The sequence below is a fragment of the Argopecten irradians genome, chromosome 2 (genome assembly GCF_041381155.1).
Source record: "Argopecten irradians isolate NY chromosome 2, Ai_NY, whole genome shotgun sequence".
Lineage (NCBI taxonomy): Eukaryota > Metazoa > Mollusca > Bivalvia > Pectinida > Pectinidae > Argopecten > Argopecten irradians.
In genome coordinates this window covers 55,250,927-55,272,131 of record NC_091135.1, presented here as the reverse complement: position 1 = coordinate 55,272,131, position 21,205 = coordinate 55,250,927, and the positions used below count along the sequence as shown (strand labels likewise).

The 21,205-nt window shown below is 34.8% G+C and overlaps 1 protein-coding gene across 1 annotated transcript; it reads left to right on the top strand.

Moving 5' to 3' along the window:
• Positions 1–5,975: 5,975 nt before the first annotated feature.
• LOC138315994 (carboxypeptidase B-like) lies at positions 5,976–20,459 on the top strand. Its single transcript, XM_069257450.1, has 12 exons — positions 5,976–6,089; positions 8,066–8,148; positions 8,420–8,495; positions 8,984–9,120; positions 9,486–9,570; positions 10,873–10,971; positions 11,835–11,948; positions 12,860–12,970; positions 15,921–16,044; positions 17,019–17,221; positions 19,941–20,025; positions 20,222–20,459. The coding sequence occupies exons 2-12, from the start codon at positions 8,072–8,074 to the stop codon at positions 20,413–20,415; spliced, it is 1,305 nt and encodes a 434-aa protein (XP_069113551.1). The 5' UTR covers positions 5,976–6,089; positions 8,066–8,071; the 3' UTR covers positions 20,416–20,459.
• Positions 20,460–21,205: the final 746 nt, after the last annotated feature.

Genomic DNA, 21,205 nt, shown 5'->3' with positions numbered 1-21,205 from the left:
TTAAACTTTTACATGGTCGGTAGTGATGATATAAAACTTTTACATGGTCGGTAGTGATGATTAAAACTTTTACATGGTCGGTAGTGATGATTAAAACTTTTACATGGTCGGTAGTGATGATTAAAACTTTTACATGGTCGGTAGTGATGATATAAACTTTTACATGGTCGGTAGTGATGATATAAACTTTTACATGGTCGGTAGTGATGATTAAAACTTTTACATGGTCGGTAGTGATGATTAAAACTTTTACATGGTCGGTAGTGATGATTAAAACTTTTACATGGTCGGTAGTGATGATATAAACTTTTACATGGTCGGTAGTGATGATTAAAACTTTTACATGGTCGGTAGTGATGATTAAAACTTTTACATGGTCGGTAGTGATGATTAAAACTTTTACATGGTCGGTAGTGATGATATAAACTTTTACATGGTCGGTAGTGATGATTAAAACTTTTACATGGTCGGTAGTGATGATTAAAACTTTTACATGGTCGGTAGTGATGATTAAAACTTTTACATGGTCGGTAGTGATGATTATAAACTTTTACATGGTCGGTAGTGATGATTAAAACTTTTACATGGTCGGTAGTGATGATTAAAACTTTTACATGGTCGGTAGTGATGATTAAAACTTTTACATGGTCGGTAGTGATGATATAAAACTTTTACATGGTCGGTAGTGATGATTAAAACTTTTACATGGTCGGTAGTGATGATTAAAACTTTTACATGGTCGGTAGTGATGATATAAACTTTTACATGGTCGGTAGTGATGATTAAAACTTTTACATGGTAGTGGTAGTGTATGATATAAAAACTTTTACATGGTCGGTAGTGATGATTAAAACTTTACATGGTCGGTAGTGATGATATAAAACTTTTACATGGTCGGTAGTGATGATTAAAAATTTTACATGGTCGGTAGTGATGGATTAAAACTTTTACATGGTCGGTAGTGATGATTAAAACTTTTACATGGTCGGTAGTGATGATTAAAACTTTTACATGGTCGGTAGTGATGATATAAACTTTTACATGGTCGGTAGTGATGATTAAAACTTTTACATGGTCGGTAGTGATGATTAAAACTTTTACATGGTCGGTAGTGATGATTAAAAACTTTTACATGGTCGGTAGTGATGATTAAAAACTTTTACATGGTCGGTAGTGATGATTAAAACTTTTACATGGTCGGTAGTGATGATTAAAACTTTTACATGGTCGGTAGTGATGATTAAAACTTTTACATGGTCGGTAGTGATGATTAAAACTTTTACATGGTCGGTAGTGAAAACTTTACATGTCGTAGTGATGATAAAACTTTTACATGGTCGGTAGTGATGATAAAACTTTTACATGGTCGGTAGTGATGATAAAACTTTTACATGGTCGGTAGTGATGATATAAACTTTTACATGGTCGGTAGTGATGATTAAAACTTTTACATGGTCGGTAGTGATGATATAAACTTTTACATGGTCGGTAGTGATGATTAAAACTTTTACATGGTCGGTAGCTATGATGATGATATAAACTTTTACATGGTCGGTAGTGATGATATAAACTTTTACATGGTCGGTAGTGATGATTAAAACTTTTACATGGTCGGTAGTGATGATTAAAACTTTTACATGGTCGGTAGTGATGATTAAAACTTTTACATGGTCGGTAGTGATGATTATAAACTTTTACATGGTCGGTAGTGATGATTAAAACTTTTACATGGTCGGTAGTGATGATTAAAACTTTTACATGGTCGGTAGTGATGATATAAACTTTTACATGGTCGGTAGTGATGATATAAACTTTTACATGGTCGGTAGTGATGATAAAAACTTTTACATGGTCGGTAGTGATGATTAAAACTTTTACATGGTCGGTAGTGATGATATAAACTTTTACATGGTCGGTAGTGATGATTAAACTTTTACATGGTCGGTAGTGATGATATAAACTTTTACATGGTCGGTAGTGATGATATAAACTTTTACATGGTCGGTAGTGATGATTAAAACTTTTACATGGTCGGTAGTGATGATTAAAACTTTTACATGGTCGGTAGTGATGATTAAAACTTTTACATGGTCGGTAGTGATGATAAAAACTTTTACATGGTCGGTAGTGATGATATAAAACTTTTACATGGTCGGTAGTGATGATAAAAAACTTTTACATGTCGGTAGTGATATAAAAACTTTTACATGGTCGGTAGTGATGATATAAACTTTTACATGGTCGGTAGTGATGATATAAACTTTTACATGGTCGGTAGTGATGATAAACTTTACATGGTCGGAGATATAACATTTACATTCGGTAGTGATGATTAAACTTTTACATGGTCGGTAGTGATGATATAAACTTTTACATGGTCGGTAGTGATGATTAAAACTTTTACATGGTCGGTAGTGATGATATAAAACTTTTACATGGTCGGTAGTGATGATATAAACTTTTTACATGGTCGGTAGTGATGATATAAACTTTTACATGGTCGGTAGTGATGATATAAACTTTTACATGGTCGGTAGTGATGATTAAAACTTTTACATGGTCGGTAGTGATGATATAAACTTTTACATGGTCGGTAGTGATGATTATAAACTTTTACATGGTCGGTAGTGATGATATAAACTTTTACATGGTCGGTAGTGATGATATAAACTTTTACATGGTCGGTAGTGATGATAAAAACTTTTACATGGTCGGTAGTGATGATTAAAACTTTTACATGGTCGGTAGTGATGATATAAACTTTTACATGGTCGGTAGTGATGATTAAAACTTTTACATGGTCGGTAGTGATGATATAAACTTTTACATGGTCGTAGTGATGATAAAACTTTTACATGGTCGGTAGTGATGATTAAAACTTTTACATGGTCGGTCTTACATGTCGGTAGTGATGATTAAAAATTTACATGGTCGGTAGTGATGATTAAAAACTTTTACATGGTCGGTAGTGATGATTAAAAACTTTTACATGGTCGGTAGTGATGATTAAAACTTTTACATGGTCGGTAGTGATGATTAAAACTTTACATGTCGGTAGTGATGATAAAACTTTTACATGGTCGGTAGCAATGATTAAAACTTTTACATGGTCGGTAGTGATGATTAAAAAATTACATGATCGGTAATGATGATTAAAACTTTTAAATGGTCGGTAGTGATGATTATAAACTTTTACATGGTCGGTAGTGATGATAAAAACTTTTACATGGTCGGTAGTGATGATATAAACTTTTACATGGTCGGTAGTGATGATATAAACTTTTACATGGTCGGTAGTGATGATATAAACTTTTACATGGTCGGTAGTGATGATTAAAAAATTTACATGATCGGTAATGATGATTAAAACTTTTAATGGTCGGTAGTGATGATATAAACTTTTACATGGTTTGTAGTGATGATTAAAACTTTTACATGGTCGGTAGTGATGATTAAAACTTTTACATGGTCGGTAGTGATGATTATAAACTTTTACATGGTCGGTAGTGATGATTAAAACTTTTACATGGTCGGTAGTGATGATAAAAACTTTTACATGGTCGGTAGTGATGATTAAAACTTTTACATGGTCGGTAGTGATGATATAAACTTTTACATGGTCGGTAGTGATGATTAAAACTTTTACATGGTCGGTAGTGATGATTAAAAACTTTTACATGGTCGGTAGTGATGATATAAACTTTTACATGGTCAGTAGTGATGATTAAAACTTACATGGTCGGTAGTGATGATTAAAAAATTACATTTCGGTAATGATGATTAATACTTTTAAATGGTCGGTAGTGATGATATAAACTTTTACATGGTTAGTGTGATGATTAAAACTTTTACATGGTCGGTAGTGATGATTAAAACTTTACATGGTCGGTAGTGATGATTAAAACTTTTTACGTGGACGGTAGTGACGATATGAAACTTTTACGTGGTCGGTAGTGATGATATAAACTTTTACATGGTCGGTAGTGATGATTAAAACTTTAACATACTCGGCAGTGATGATAAAAACTTTTACATGGTCGGTAGTGATGCTATAAACTTTTACATGGTCGGTAGTGATGATATAAACTTTTACATGGTCGATAGTGATGATTAAAACTTTAACATGGTCGGTAGTGATGATATAAACTTTAACATGGTCGGTAGCGATGATTAAAAACTTTTACATGGTCGGTAGTGATGATTAAAACTTTTAATGGTCGGTAGTGATGATAAAAACTTTTACATGGTCGGTAGTGATGATTAAAAACTTTTACATGGTCGGTAGTGATGATAAAAACTTTTACATGGTCGGTAGTGATGATTAAAACTTTTACATGGTCGGTAGTGATGATTAAAACTTTTACATGGTCGGTAGTGATGATATAAACTTTTATATGGTCGGTAGCGATGATTAATACTTACATGGTCGATAGCGATGATTTAATCTTTTACATTGTCGGTAGTGATGATTAAAACTTTTATATGGTCGATAATGATGATTAAAACTTTTACATTGTCGGTAGTGATGATTAAAACTTTTACATGGTTATTAAACTTGTATTTAATAATATTTGATATAACATTGACATTTTTTAGCATCATCAACATGTAGACATTAAAACTACAGCAAATCGAGGGTTCAATCGAATTCAAGAATATAATTGTATGTATTCGGTTGACCTACTTTGCTAAACATGACTGTTATTTTAACTTATATGAAAGGATTACAGGATAACATTGGTCTAAATAATTTCTGGCGTAAATAATTAATCCTCGAAGTAATATCCTGGTCTACGTTAGATATTGCCATCACTCCTCCGGCTGTACATCTCTCTCTCGATCGCTATCTGACGTTACTGATAGATCATATCAGTCACCAGTCGAATAACACTTAGAAAACAACAACCCACGGCGTAATCTATAACTAGATTTTTGTTAAAACAATCATACAGCTCCTTATACTAAACCTTACATGCTAATAGTCATTAATTTTGCCCATGGCACAAACGGTGATACACAGACTACAGTTTTATAGGTAATACACTTATTGACTGTATCACTACAACAGGACTGGGCCTACATACGGTACTGACTCTATCCATCAAATTTAACTTGTTCACCTTCTGAGGATTTTGATAAATCTTGGAAAGTTATAGCGAATTATTGTGAGTACTTCTAAGGATATTATACATCTGCTTTATCCTTCTTAAATTTACTAGTACTTTTAGGAACCCAGCACATTTGTTCGCCCTTCAAGACTATATCCGTTCGTTGAGAGACACACAGCTGTTTTACCACTCTAGGAATTGTCAGCGCTTTTACATCCCCGGCTTCCGTTGAGGTATCACCAGTGGTTTTGAGGATCTTTTTGCCACTACATGTACCATACAGCTGTTTGACCCTCCTACCTTTTAGAAATGATCAGTACTTTCAGGTACACCATAAAACTGTTTTGTGTTTTTTGCCGCCAAGGGATTGTCAGTGCTTTTAAAACACCATGCAACCCTTCTAAAGCTATTCATCTGTAATTTGTTTCATCATTCTAAAGTTGCCGGATTCTTGGGACGTTTTTAAATTGCTACTATGAATTGTCCTCGACTATTGAAATCGTTGCAGTGATTCTTTAACTCGTCATTGAGCTAAAGGTGCTTACTGTTTAAAGTAACCAGAATCGAAGCCTGAAAAATAACAACTGAAATAAAATGATTGGAAGGAATACTGGGTACTAGATACAAGTAAAGAATGTGGAACATATTTGATGATAAGCTTCGTTTATTTTCCGAGAATATTATAATTTTCATGTGAGTTTTGGAGACAGAAATGAGAAAGTGAGAAAATAAATATGTTCAGAAGAAAAAAATTTGCAGTAAGAATACTCCGAGGAACTTGTTCATAGAAAGGCTTCCCGAAATGTAAAAAATATTGGAACTCTTTTCAACAACACTGAAGAATATTATCAGAACGATTGGAGTTGTGTATATTTTGCACACGTTACCATAGGTCAGATGGGTGAGCCACAAGTTATTACGTCCTCGAAGATAAGATAGCGCCACTGCATAACTCTCTTTGACTCTCCGGTTCACGAGACGGTAAGACACGACCTATGCTTTTCAAGTTCATTTAAATCCTGTTATGAATTTTAATTGTATCTTATATAATTGTTTCGGTTGACTATTTTAAGCGGCGTTTGATAAGGCCAAAAAATAATGTCTGTTTAGGGTTACCCGACCGACCCTATTTTTTTTACCCCGACCCTTATTTTTTTCCACTTTTCTACGAAAAAAATAAAAGTCGGGATTTCGATCTCAGATCTCATAAAAAAATCCTTACGACCTACCGACCCAATTTTTTGGCCATTGTAACCCTAAACAGACATAATTATTTTGTTGGCCTAAACATTGGTATCCCCGATGTATAAGCGTTTTCACACTGTGTGTTTTAAGTATATAAGAATAGCCGTCACATGGTATAAAGTGGTTCATATTATTAGACATTTTATTTTGTTATATTAGAATCCGCAAAGTAAAATTTCACGGACACAATACACAACTTAAAATGTAAAATGTACGTTTGCATATGATGACGTAAAATTACATAGCGAACTAGCTACAATATGTACAAGCCCAGAGAAATGTACAGATGGCTTATCTTGAGACGTGGTGTTGATAGCACATCACAGGGCAGTGGTACTCTCATTGATCATAGAACATAATCGTAAATGTCATATTAGGGGGTTAATAAAGGAAGAACACAAACAAATTAGTTCTTAAGAAAACAATTACAAAATAAAGCTTCTTTTTCGTTTTTGAATTCCTTAAGTCAGCAGTGGAGACACTAAAGACCATATAACTAGGTAATAAGAGAAGTTGTATGAAAATTCAGAAATCGTGTCAAAACCTTATTAGAAGCTGAAGACCGATTTTAATTCAATATCTTTAATACTTGTCAACGGATGTGATAAATCTCGAAAGACCTGAGAAGAGGTATCTATCACGAGCAGAATTAAGATAATCCTTAAGGGCGTTCTTTGACCCCTAACATCTTTGATGGACCGAAAGGGCTACTACGTTCGCCTCATAAAGCCATATTCCGTGTGATATGTATTGGTAATTACAATGTATTTATCAATTGCCCAGGAGGGCCTATTCATTGGTCTGTAAAATACATAACAATATGATTTGGTTGCTTCTGAAAAATGCCCTAATTGATGGTTTCGTTTGATCATTTTTTTCAAAATTCCAATTGGATTGCCATCAACTATCATTTTCCCTCAAGGCATCACTGGCATTGAAAGACTCTAAAAAGACGAAACTTTGTATCGAGGAATATACTTTGCGATGAAAACATCAGAGTTTTCAACGGAACAGATAACCCACCCAAAGGCAGTAGAATAATGAAATTGAAACAACCACTCGTTACTACATTGAACATGGTAGTTATACGATACAATACCCCCTTTGGTGCCACTTGTGTGCATTTCTCTTCTATACTCAACACGTTCTATTACGGTGTGCGATTTTCAAAGTTGTAAATGAAGATTCTGGACCCATGTATGTGTAATCTGTGGCAAAAACTGAATGTCAAATGTCAAAATATTATTTAATACTTATGTGTAAAACAAAATAAGTATTTTTAGGGAAGCAAATAAACAAGTTTTATTCTAAGAAATGTAATTCGTACTTTACTTATTGATAAGGAAAATTTTGAAATATACTTCATTGCTTCTGGGATGAAGATGGTTCGTGTATGGGATTTTTAAATTAAATAAGATAGTTTGGGCATATACTCGACATGTTCATGCAACTTCTGTCTCCTTGACGCCCTTTAGGTTACAACCATGTTTTCATTTCTCCTCTGTATCTGTTATAAACATGTATTTTACTGTTTCCTCATATTTTATCACATATCCTAGACTCTACCCATCGATGTCTCCTTGATGTTACCGAATTTGACCTTTTGACCATTGATGGCGATCTGTGTTCGTCTCTAATTTAGGTCATTATGTAGACTGTTCGTCTCTAATTTAGGTCAATATCAATATGAAGACTGTTTGCTTCTTATTTAGGTAATTATGAAGACTTTGTTGCTGGCTCTATTAGTCGGCTGTGTGAGCTGTAGACCGGAGTCGAGAGAGAAACGTTATGATGGGTAAGTTTGTTGGTAATGAGCCACATTGTTTGTTTAGAATTTTTCACAAAGGAAATAAAGTCATAAATTACGTAGATGAAACAAGATTGGAAGTTCTCCTTCTAAACTTCAATAGCGCTTTTGGTCGTGTTAAAGTTGTCTATTTTGTCATAAAAAGTATTGGTAACGCTATAATGAAAACAGGCAATGTAAAATGTACTTTTGTCTTCTCTAGCAGTATATACATTTGAAGTAGACTTATGAATTCAAATTACCTTGATTATTTCTTCAGTCATCAGGTTTTGAAGGTCTTCCCAAATCTCCTGGAAAATTTCAAGAATATAGAAGCATTAGGAGAGAAGTACAATGTAAGATTGTAATTTCTGATCATTTTCGCTCTGATAAATTAGATAATACAATATTTCTTTATCAATACTGTATGGTGCTAAACGTAATTTTCATATCTTTCCGTTGTCAACAATTTCTAATTCCAGATTGAAAATTGGCAGAAATTTGACCTAAATTTTCTTGATTCGTCGATTCAGCAGAGAACGCAATGGTTTTATTCCTTGTGATTGAATTAAAATAATTTAACATCCTATCATATAGTAATATGGCGGCTAGATATCTCAAGCATAGTACGTTATGTTAAAGACTTCTAATGATGGGATAAATATTTGTGTAAGATTGTTGATTGTGTACTAGTTTTACTTGCTGGTATTCGGGGTAACGCATTTAGAACAATCTATCTTGAAATAAGACATTGAAGCTATGTTCATTTTAATGTGGTTATCATTACCAAAGTCTCTTGGCGCAGTGAAATTCTAGCTCATAATTTTCTTACTCTTGTTTCCAGTTAGATTTCTGGCACCACCCAAAACACCAGAATGGAACATTTGACATCCAGGTATCACCTGATCAAATCACTGACGTTCTCAATGATCTGAAACTCCTAGGCGCTGACACTAGCGTTTGGATCCAAGATCTTCAGTCGTAAGACTCAGCGTATAGCCGCTTATTCGTTATGTTGCCCTAATTAGAGAAGTGTTTTTGAATCCACAAAAGAATATATTAACGTAATTTGCGGATGAATCGGATCCGAGAAATTGTAAAAAAAAATCAACCCCGCGATTACGATACATGACTTTGTATATGGTAGTTGTAAGCCATTTGTTGATGAATACTGTTAGTGAATTTAACGGTCGACGCAATAAAATCTGAAGGAGATATTCTGTTCCCCCCGAAAAGTGGAAGCTTAAGTTACCAAGGATGTTTAATTTTCTTAATAAAGCGTCCCCTTAATCTCTTAATACTTCACAAACTGGCATCAGCAGTATGGATGCGTGTTTGTTTTCCAGCATCATAGACGAAGCTAAACCCAGTGATCGCCAAGAACGAGCCGCGGGGATGATCAGTATGCAGCACTACCACTCGTACGCACAGGTCTGTTTAAACTAATCACAACTTTATCTCATCCTCAAAACCTACAGCGACTAATGTTATGAAGAGCTACAGGGATGTCGACCATTTCCTGAAATAGACTCTATAGCAGTCAACAGTACGTTCCGTGTGTAAATGTATTATTGTATAAATAGTGAAATATTTAATACCAATCTGTTCCGTCAATGGCGATGGAGAGGCGTGGAGATCAAGATATGATTTAATGAGATTGTTTTAATGCATACAGTAAAGTTTCGATTTATCTTGGTTATTATTGTTTATAGTTCCATCTACATAGCGAATTCAGTTACAGTGAATATTTTCAGTTCACGTTGACAGTTATGCTTGGATCACAATGATCGGCCGATGGGGTAATCGGGAGTACACCGCTGGTTTTGGCTGTTTTCCCGACATCGGACAATACCGGTCAAAAATGTGTCGCATGTCATTTACAGAAAAAGGAGGCTGTGCGGTACGCACGGCGTCTGTTTCCAAAGAGATTTTTTAAGGGACAACGAAGCAGTGAATACCGACCGAGCATCTAATACTAATCAGCCGATTATCATAAGATGTCCGGCCTATTCTCCGGACACTGTACGAATATCTTACGGATATCTTACGGATAATGAACGATAGTTGTACCAGGCCCGGCCGAATGTCGGGCGGTGTGATTGCCGCTCGATTCCCGACCGGATATCGGACGATACTTAAACAATGTGTGAAGGATATTTGGCCGGTTATGGAAATATACGGACACCGGAGAGATTTTAACTTCGAGTTAAAACCTTTCGGGCACTTCCCCGATAATGCTTGAGAGCCCCGACAACCGGCCGGCCATGTTCGGTGTCCAACCGGGAACCGGGCTAAAATGGCTCAAAATCGTGCCGGGAGTACTAAGCCTAATCGGAAGGGAACGTTACCGAAGCATTATAAATGTATTCTTTTATGCCAAGCATACATACGCTGTCTTAAAGAAAATAGATATATAACATTTCGTTATCTTGATTCCAATGAACACTAATGCCATATGATATAGTAATTTATATTATTTCAAACAATTAATATTTACAAAAGCTCTTTTACCCGCATTTGTCAAATTTATCTCAGGGTTTCCACAAGTCCAATGACACCGATCTAACAAGGATTTAATGTCCATTATTTCATATTTGGGGGGTCATACGGTACATGTAAGCATCTATTGAGGTTGTTTGTATTTTTTTTTATTTGCTTTATTTTTATGAAAATAAAATGAAAATGGTGTCTGATATAAAACCAATCCTAACCTAACATAACCTTTGTTTTAAGATCAATGGATTCTTGAGTGCCATCGCAGCTTCGAACAGCCACGCCACCGTCTACAAGCTGGGGACTTCGCTACAGGGCAGATCTATCAACCTCATCAGGGTAGGTCGCTAACCACCTCGTGGTCGGCAGGGATGCACAGACACCTCAAACAATGACGTAAATCAATAATAGTGCAGGCGTACGTAATTGCTATCCTTGTATGAATTGTTTAGGTAGTATCCACCGTTTCAATTAGACCAAAAAAGTCTGTTTAGGGTTACATTGGCAAAAAATAGGGTCGGAAGGTCGAGAGGATTTTTCACTCTAAAATAATGGCCGGAACCGGAGTCTAAGATCGAAATCCCGACTTTTAATTTTTTTTCGTACAAAGTGGAAAAAAAAGTCGGGGGTAAGAAATTAGGGTCGGTCGGGTAACCCTAAACAGACATATTATTTTTTGGCCTTAGTAATATTCCCCATGACTACAAATCATTTGTTATGTGCACTTGATGAACTCATGTTCAAGTTTACCTAAGAAGTGAAATATTGGCATGGAAAATCTTACTAGTTTAAACATTTGTCTAAAAAGTTATTAGATATGTGTGCTGTCATCTAACTTTTACGGGACAACTTACTTCGTGCTTTCCTGTCTTTTTCATTAACCCTGTACAAATCCATTGTTTTTTTAATTCCGACTTTTTTTATCTCTCTGATTAGTTGAAATAAGGATGGCAGATTACCAGATGAAGACTTTAAATATCCTCTATGGAAAGAAAAATAAAATCATAAATAGATCCCCATTGTAGGAAATACAGCCTGAACACTTGTCAACACATACATTTACACTCTAAGTAGATAAAGAAAACAAATGCACTGCATCTTTATATATCTTTATATGTTGAGTTACCATTAGGAAAAAAGGGATTCTAGATTGTACCTGATTATGAATTATAGAGTTAGCATAATTAAGTCATATACTTCAGTTTTCTACGGGAACAACCTCCAGCGGAGCACACAAGAGGAGTATATTTATGGATGGCGGTATTCACGCCCGGGAATGGATAGCTCCAGCCGTGGTTCTCTATATGATTGATCAGGTATTATGATTTTATAATATATAACATAAGGACATTAGCATCATATATTATGAAAGTCGGAGTGGTATAACACCATAAAACAAATATTAATAGTTTAAAAGTTTGATTTGATTTAAACATATTTTATTTGCACATTATATACAAATGGGATAAGACACAAAAGTTTTAAACTTATAATCCGTCTTCTCAAATAAAAAATAGAATAATTTTGATATTAATGTTATTATATACATAAGTTTCGCATAATAACACCAAAAATGTCGCGTAATAACGCCAAAGTTTTGCATAATTACGCGATTTTTTTTCTTCAAAAATGAGCACAATCGGCTTTCGTATTGCAGTAATCTTGATATTCAAGCTTTTTATTTCCATACTGTCAGGATTATTAAATACAAATTGTTTAAAGATGCTCCACCGCCGACAGACCATAAATGATATTCATCATTTGAACAACGATTGGTGTTTAATCGTGTATACATATGTCTTATTAACACAAAAAATATCATAAAATAATTTAGTTTGCCTTTGTTGCGTGCGCAATCAGTACTTCATTCCATATAGGATATAGTGCCACGGAATTTTTTCGGGATGCAATTAATTATTTTTTATATTTTTAACTTGAAGTAAAATTAGAAGCTCAAACTTTTTAGTGGTGGTAAAGGTGTTAAGTAAGTAACTTTTGTAACTGAAGAAAAATACTAAATCGTCTGCTCCTGTTTTTGATAGTGAAAAAATACCATTTGTCAGCGGTGGAGCATCTTTAAATAGACATACGTTTCAGGAAGGGTATTATTCAATACTATCCTATCGGTTGAATATAGCTGGCTAATTATCCTAATAATGATCAGACAAAGCCAATCTACTAGACGAATTTAACTTTACCTACATACTGTATCATTTCTTCGCTATAGCTGGCTAATAATCCCAATAACGACCCAGACATCGCCAGCTTGTTGGACAAGTTTGACTTTTACCTTGTTCCTCTCGTCAACCCAGACGGGTACGAATACACAAGAAGTGGCGTAAGTAGTGCGAAATTAAATCAAGTATCTAAAAATAAAATGACTAAAAGTACCTTTCATGTCTGTAGTAAAATAAACTACAATTTATACAATCACGCCATATGATACAATTCAATGACACTATTTTTGAACTATTATAAAGAAAATGGTGGGTTATTTCCCTAACTAGGGTGTAAGATTTGGGGTCAAAGATAAAAAAAACCCCAACTTTTTGCAAGACCAAAACATGATACCATGTCTTTTTTTTCAAACGTGTACGACTTACAGAATATTTTGGTATATGGTGTAAAACAGTGTTTAAGCAGTTCAACTCGCATATCACAAAAATAAAGTTTAGGCCGCTGGTAAATCATTATTAATTAAACCATCACGGCACCAGCTACAAATGCCACTAGCATTCAAGTCACTAGCTCACTAGCTGAACTATTGGGTTTCAACTTCAGATTCTGGTTATAAATCTATGGGCAGCCTAATGAGACTTATCCAAACTCAATTTTTGAGCCCACCATCATCAGATGGTGGGCTATTCAAATCGCTTTTTGTCCGTGGTCCGTCCGTCCTTCCGTCCGTCCGTCCGTTAACAATTCTTGTTATCGCTATTTCTCAGAAAGCACTGAAGGGATCTTTCTCAAATTTCATATGTAGGTTCCCCTAGGGCCCTAGTTGTGCATATTGCATTTTGGGACCAATCGGTTAACAAGATGGCCGCCAGGCAGCCATCTTGGATTTTGATACTTAAAGTTTGTTATCGCTATTTCTCAGAAAGTACTGAAGAGATCTTTCTCAAATTTCATATGTAGGTTCCCCTAGGGCCCTAGTTGTGCATATTGCATTTTGGGACCAATCGGTTAACAAGATGGCCGCCAGGCAGCCATCTTGGATTTTGATACTTAAAGTTTGTTATCGCTATTTCTCAGAAAGTACTGAAGGGATCTTTCTCAAATTTCATATGTAGGTTCCCCTAGGGCCCTAGTTGTGCATATTGCATTTTGGGACCAATCGGTTAACAAGATGGCCGCCAGGCAGCCATCTTGGATTTTAATACTTAAAGTTTGTTATCGCTATTTCTCAGAAAGTACTAAAGGGATCTTTCTCAAATTTCATATGTAGGTTCCCCTAGGGCCCTAGTTGTGCATATTGCATTTTGGGACCAATCGGTTAACAAGATGGCCGCCAGGCAGCCATCTTGGATTTTAATACTTAAAGTTTGTTATCGCTATTTCTCAGAAAGTACTGAAGGGATCTTTCTCAAATTTCATATGTAGGTTCCCCTAGGGCCCTAGTTGTGCATATTGCATTTTGGGACCAATCGGTTAACAAGATGGCCGCCAGGCAGCCATCTTGGATTTTAATACTTAAAGTTTGTTATCGCTATTTCTCAGAAAGTACTAAAGGGATCTTTCTCAAATTTCATATGTAGGTTCCCCTAGGGCCCTAGTTGTGCATATTGCATTTTGGGACCAATCGGTTAACAAGATGGCCGCCAGGCAGCCATCTTGGATTTTAATACTTAAAGTTTGTTATCGCTATTTCTCAGAAAGTACTGAAGGGATCTTTCTCAAATTTCATATGTAGGTTCCCCTAGGGCCCTAGTTGTGCATAATGCGTTTTTGGATCGATCGGTCAACAAAATGGCCACCAGGCAGCCATCTTGGATTTTGATAGTTAAAGATTAATATCGCTATTTCTCACAAAGTACTGAAGGGATCTTTCTCATATTTCATATGTAGGTTTCCCTAGGGCTCTTGTTGTGCATAATGCGTTTTTGGATCGATCGGTCAACAAAATGGCCGCCAGGCTGCCATCTTGGAATTTGATAGTTAAAGTTTGTTATCGCTATTTCTCACAAAGTACTGAAGGGATCTTTCTCATATTTCATATGTAGGTTTCCCTAGGGCTCTTGTTGTGCATAATGCGTTTTTGGATCGATCGGTCAACAAAATGGCCGCCAGGCTGCCATATTGGAATTTGATAGTTAAAGTTTGTTATCACTATTTCTCAGAAAGTATTGAATGAATCTGTCTCAAATTTCATATATAGGTTCCTCTATGGCCCTAGTTGTGCATATTTCGATTTGGGACCGATCGATTTACAAGATGGCCGCCAAGGAGCCATCTTGGATTTTGATAGTTGAAGTTTGTTACTGCTATTTCTCAGAAAGTACTGAAGCGATCTGTCTCAAATTTTATATGTAGTATGTTTGCAAAAGTTTGAAAAGCAGAGAAAAGATCCCTCTTTCCATTGTCAGACATAGATCATTCTTTGGTGGGCGCCAAGATCCCTCTGGGATCTCTTGTTGAATTGTCTCTCTGTTAATATGTTAATATGATTATCATTCTTCTTCTTTTCTTGTGTTATTTTAAAATCATCAAATATTTAAGTAGGGTAACTCCTAAGAAACTAATTATGGGTAAACACTAGTAATTACAAATATAGTTGTAACTCCACAAATCAAATATATGTGTATTCTGTGAGATTGGTTCTTGATGCCCATCAGTGGATGGCTAATTGTGTTAAACACATGTGGACTTTATAGCCTGTATCTGTTGTGGCGAATAGGACCAATATCACAAAATATACATACTATCAAGTATAGTTAGAATTATGTGATAATATTTGGTTATTATATAAAAAAATGAAAATTAACTGTTAATTTATGGAGTTACAATAAATATGATCAAAAGTTATGTCGTACCTCATCTAGGAGTTGCCTCCCCTTATTTTCATAAACCTCACCATGTATATATGTTTTATATAATCATTTGTTTGTACCACCAATATCAGGAGAAGACTAAGATAGGCTACGCCTGATGTCTAATCCAATTGACACTGACATCTTTCTGTCAATAAAATATTTGGAAATTGAAATTCCTCCTTAGTCGTGATAAAATACCACTTAAAATTAATATTAGCATGTTCAAAATGAGGACTAGAAAGTTGTTTTTTACAGGATCGTATGTGGAGGAAGAACATGGCGAGTAGCTATGGAACACATCATTCAATTTTTGGTAGATGTGGTTCGGACGAGATGGGAGTAGATCTCAACAGGAACTTCGGACATCATTGGAATCCAGGTGAGAAATAAATCGATTTTCGCGGCTATTAAACTGGGAACTGATTGTGTAACCGGGACAGACTGGTTAGAAAGGGATTCAGGTCCAGAAAATGTGTGTACTGAATAAATGTCCCATCAATATTGCTGATCTTAAACGAAACTCTGTAAATTAAGTTCCTCATAGAAAAACATGAAAGAGATTTAGGACATTTCCTTACTCAAAGGTAATTTAACATTTCTATAAGTTTCTAGGACGAATATAAAGTTAAAGGCCCACTACCTTACCGAAACGGCTTTTAATTCTTAAAATGGGAATGTAAAACAAGATCGATAATTTTGTAGGGTCTTCAGAATTATTAACTTACCGTTAATACTACATTCATCATCACCTTCTGAACGTTTTGATTAAAATAAATAAAATGTTTATTTTCATAACGCGGGTCGTATTATGTTTCCCGCCTTCGTCATAAATACCGCACGGTAGTTGACTATCACTGCGCCAGACGGCAAAACAGCGAATTGACTCTCCACTGTTTTCATATATTACGCAAGAAATCTTGCATATGTTTGGTGTCGTAACCTTATTTTAGGTCATCGGTATGCATTTTCTGATGTTATTAATGTTTTTTAAAAAACCTTTATATTTTGCTCCGGAAAGGTAGTGGGCCTTTAAGGAGTTTTCTTGAGTTAACGTTAACTTTAACATGGGCTCTTCAATAGTTGAATGCGATGTATAATGAAGAGTTTATCGATATTCATCACATCATTGGAATCTATATCCTTTTATAAGATGCATTGTTGAATTATACTAACTATGCTTATACAAAATGTATATGATTGACACGAGTTTATAATAATAAAGAAAAATATAATAATTATTGTTATTGAAGAATCGGTGTATTTGTCAAAATATTTAGGGGGGGGGGGGGAGCCAACCAAACAGGGTACTACCAAAATGATCAGTCATGATATTTAAAAACAATTTAATTCCAGGAAACGGTGGAAGCTATGACCAATGTCAAGAGACTTACGCTGGACCTCATGCTTTGTCGGAACCGGAAACGCAGGCTATGGCGCATGCGATCGACTCTGTTGCTTCCCACGCTTTAGTCTACCTAAATATCCACAGTTACGGACAGTACATGATTTATCCTTGGGGATATACCGCTCAGCTCCCTCCTGATGCTGCTGATTTGGTATGATATCGCTAAGTCGCTATACAAATAACAGAAACGCAATTATTCTTACGGTCATTAGGTTAATTCATTGATCGAATGCAACATATAAATAAACTTATTGACTCGTTGTAAAGAACAATAATGCTTGACCAAGTCTCTCCAGATATAACAATATCACCAAGGAATAAAATCATGGATTTTTATCATGATGGTTTCAAAGTATTTTAAGTGTAGAGTAAATCAATGTATTCAAATTGTGACATGCAACGCAAAGTTTCTTCACTTACATTTGTGTCACCATGGAATAAGGATCAATATTACCTTTATATAATATAAAAGTAACTATTTTAGCGGGCTAGAACAACCCTAATATCGTAATATTATCGCGTTTTGGTGTTCGGTGTTCTTTATTTTATGTAGTTTCTGTAAAATATGAGGAGACAGCCGATTAAGTTTACTGTGGTCTTTATTCTGTCCCAGAGAGAAGTCATAATACAAAATATAAATCATTACAGAACATCATAGTTATAGATTAAGATGGACATGGACAATTGACTTAATAGAGATTAATTGTCAGTTACAAATAATGGACAAGGACATGATAAGGATTATTTGAACATTTACAATTGTAGAATTAAAATAAATGAATGAGCTGTATTTACATTGAAATTAATCCAACATAAGTTAAGATCTTGTTAAATTTGAGACTTTACAATAATTCAAAGGTCAAGGCTTTAGCTTTGAACAAAGGGGAATAATCAATATATTTAAATGGGGGGAAATTAGATGTGGTAGAGTTCACTTGCAGTGAGAGGTATTGTTAATGCCTCAGTCTTCAGCAAAATAACAAAATGAGAATTGTAAATATCTTGAATTACACAAAACATAATAATTGTCTTGTGATAAAATAGTTAATTTTAACTCATTAACAGAATAAATGTTTATAGTGAATGTTTATTTAATTTGAAATAATTGACTTTTGAATGTGCTTACTTCTGATTAACAAAATGTTTCAAGCTCATAAAGTATTCGAAAAATAGGATTTTAGATTCACAAAAGACAATTTCCAAAGATAATGTTATATGTACACAAACAAAAGCATAAGTATTATAATATTCAAAACCTGACACTAAGACAGTACCTCAGTTTCAGATTATAAAATATGTATTCACATAAAATAAGTATGGCAAGAAATATAATAACATTCTGAACCCAAGTATTTATATATGCAGCTTATTAACAATGCAATGGTTATTTCAGATATCAGAATCTGCATGTGTAAAAGGTGAATGGGCGAAAAGCAGTATTCAAATATAATAAGCGTTGATTTGAATAAATCATAGGTTCAGAAGGTTATAATCAATTACGCATAAAACAAACAGGTACCTGAACAAGGAAATACATGTCGAACAAGGACAGAATATCTGTAGTTGTGAATAAAGGATATTTTGAAACCTCTTGCCATGTTTACAGTTGCTGATGCAGCATTTAACCAAAGGGCGATAACTCTGAACAGCTATACTTTTAGAGTAGGTAGCACACTACTAATATTTAATTTGATGCATAATCAATGCCGTGATATACAAATAAATTTTGCAAAGCATTTGATATAGTTTTCGCTAAATATTCCTCATTCACAACATGTGCATAAAAACAGATAATACGGAAAAAATCAGTAGACTGATCGCTTATATACGGTCATTGTAAGTTACATTAAAAAATATATAAAAATCATATCTGAATTCATTCAATGTCAAATATAATGCATTTAACATTTCAAATATATTATTGTATTTTCTTGAGACGTGATACAAAATAACTAAAAAGTATTGATGCATATTGGCTAACGTTACAAACTTTATAAAATAATGTACATGTTTTAGATACAATAAAATAGAAAATGCTCACCTGTAAAATATGAGGAGACAGCCGATTAAGTTTACTGTGGTCTTTATTCTGTCCCAGAGAGAAGTGATGAATTTGGGCACTAGAGACACTTTAACGTGACTGTCCGCGAAAAGACGAGAATTTGATTGGATAATAAAAATTAACTCAAAATACAAATATCAATGACAAAACTTTGATTGGTCAAACGTAAGCTGGGGTTTTACGCCCAAATATTTCAACTCAACCCGTCACTAATACTGTTACGTCATGCTAATGGCTTTGACCGGGACTAATTGCAAGTGCTCACCTTGTTTTAATTCTCGGACAATAAAAATTGTTCTCGGTGTCAGAACTGACCGGAAGAGTCACTGCGGTTTGAGCTTTTCGGTAAATAGCAGATGTATAATTTTCTGTTAAGGATTATGTACTAAAGAAAATATGAAAAGCCTAGCTTAATAAGACTGACCAAACCCAAAAATACTTTTATACTCAAGGTGGTGACATTTCCCATAAGATTAAGATATCAGTTCTCAAGACAACAATTACAAAGAATGTAGAAGTTTTGTAAAGGAAACTGTATATATTACAACATATTTAAGGTAAATAAAGGTTCATAAGGAAAATAAAGAAATGAAATAAAATGCAAATTTTCCTAATATCGTAATATTATCGCATTAATAATGTATCATATCCATGAAATACCTATTTTATCAATGTTTTAATAATATCAAGTTTTCTTTCGTAACTTTCCAACTACAATGTCGGTTTGAATATATTGGTTGTGTCTACGTTGGACTTAATAACTGTCAAACCTAGATTAGGAAAATGTAATGCTACGTTCCCTCTTTAGGATCACCTCGGCCGTGTCGCTGCTAACGCCATCTACCATACACATGGACATCGCTACACTGTAGGAGAAGACACAGTTGTTTTGTGTAAGTGATTGATATTGTATGTTTCTAAGGTAAATGTGATCAGTCTTGTCCACTCTGATCAAGACAGCTTTCTTAGTTGGCATTTCAGGCAAATGAACGTGTACCTTACAATCCAGTGACATCTCTGAAGTTTATTGTAACTTTACAATTTGTTTGACTTTGTCTCTAGAAATCAATGAATGCTGTCGTGTTACAGATGCCGCGGCTGGTGGTGCTGACGACTACGCCAAGGGCCACTCAGGCATTAAGTATGCCTACACAGTAGAGATGGGAGATACTGGCCGTTATGGTTTCCTTCTTCCTGAAAGTTACATTCAGTCCTCCGGTGAGGAAATATGGGCGGGCGTCAAGGCTATGGCTAAGGAGTTGATTCAAAAGTACAGTCTCTAAGTGCTTGATGCCTATACAGATAGTATTAAATAGTTTTATTTGAATGTTTGTTCTATTTTCATAATAAGCAATTTGTTTTGAGACATTGTTATAAGAACAATCCAATTAAATTTGTTGCTTGCACTTTACGTTACAATGGATGCTTTAAATAAAACTGAAACTTAAAAAATCGTTCAATATCATGAATAGTTATAAGTTTACGATTGTTTAACGAAGTCAAATGTATGAAATGTCTCTAATACTTAGAATATGATTATATGGATGGAGTTAAAAACGTCCTCTGAAATCGATTACTATCTTCAATGAAGTCGACATTGAAAACGTCTAAGTAGCAACAAGAAACCTAGCAGTATGGTTATCCTCCACCTATATAAGTCATATGATACATATAAAAAGAAATACATGTAGCTTGATAAAAAACGGTTTACTTTGAAGTTGGGCGTTGCTTTTCTGTAGGCTTCATATGAGTCTCTGTACAATGGGGACAACCTACGTCACCGGAAGTGATATCGGGCACACAAAAACAATGCAAAAACGCCCGCTTCAAGATGAAAATCGGCTGAAATTATGACATAAAAGCAATGCATCTTCTAAACCTATAGTGCGTCAAAGACAGTGTATTGTTGGAGATTCTATGAAGCTATTAAATATCGTCAAACTAGCTCAGATAATGCAAACACCTCGACACAATATTTTTCGACAGCAGGGATATCGGTCACATTTTATTCAATAATAATTTCACAGAGTCTCTAACAATACACTGTCTTTGACGCACGATAGGTTTAGAAGA

Bases quoted from the DNA above. Each gene is read 5' to 3' on its own strand.
- LOC138315994 (XM_069257450.1), top strand. From the start codon at position 8,072: ATGAAGACTTTGTTGCTGGCTCTATTAGTCGGCTGTGTGAGCTGTAGA. The intron at 9,571-10,872 runs GTCTGTTTAAAC...CTTTGTTTTAAG, and splicing joins ACTACCACTCGTACGCACAG to ATCAATGGATTCTTGAGTGC. The intron at 16,045-17,018 runs GTGAGAAATAAA...ATTTAATTCCAG, and splicing joins CGGACATCATTGGAATCCAG to GAAACGGTGGAAGCTATGAC.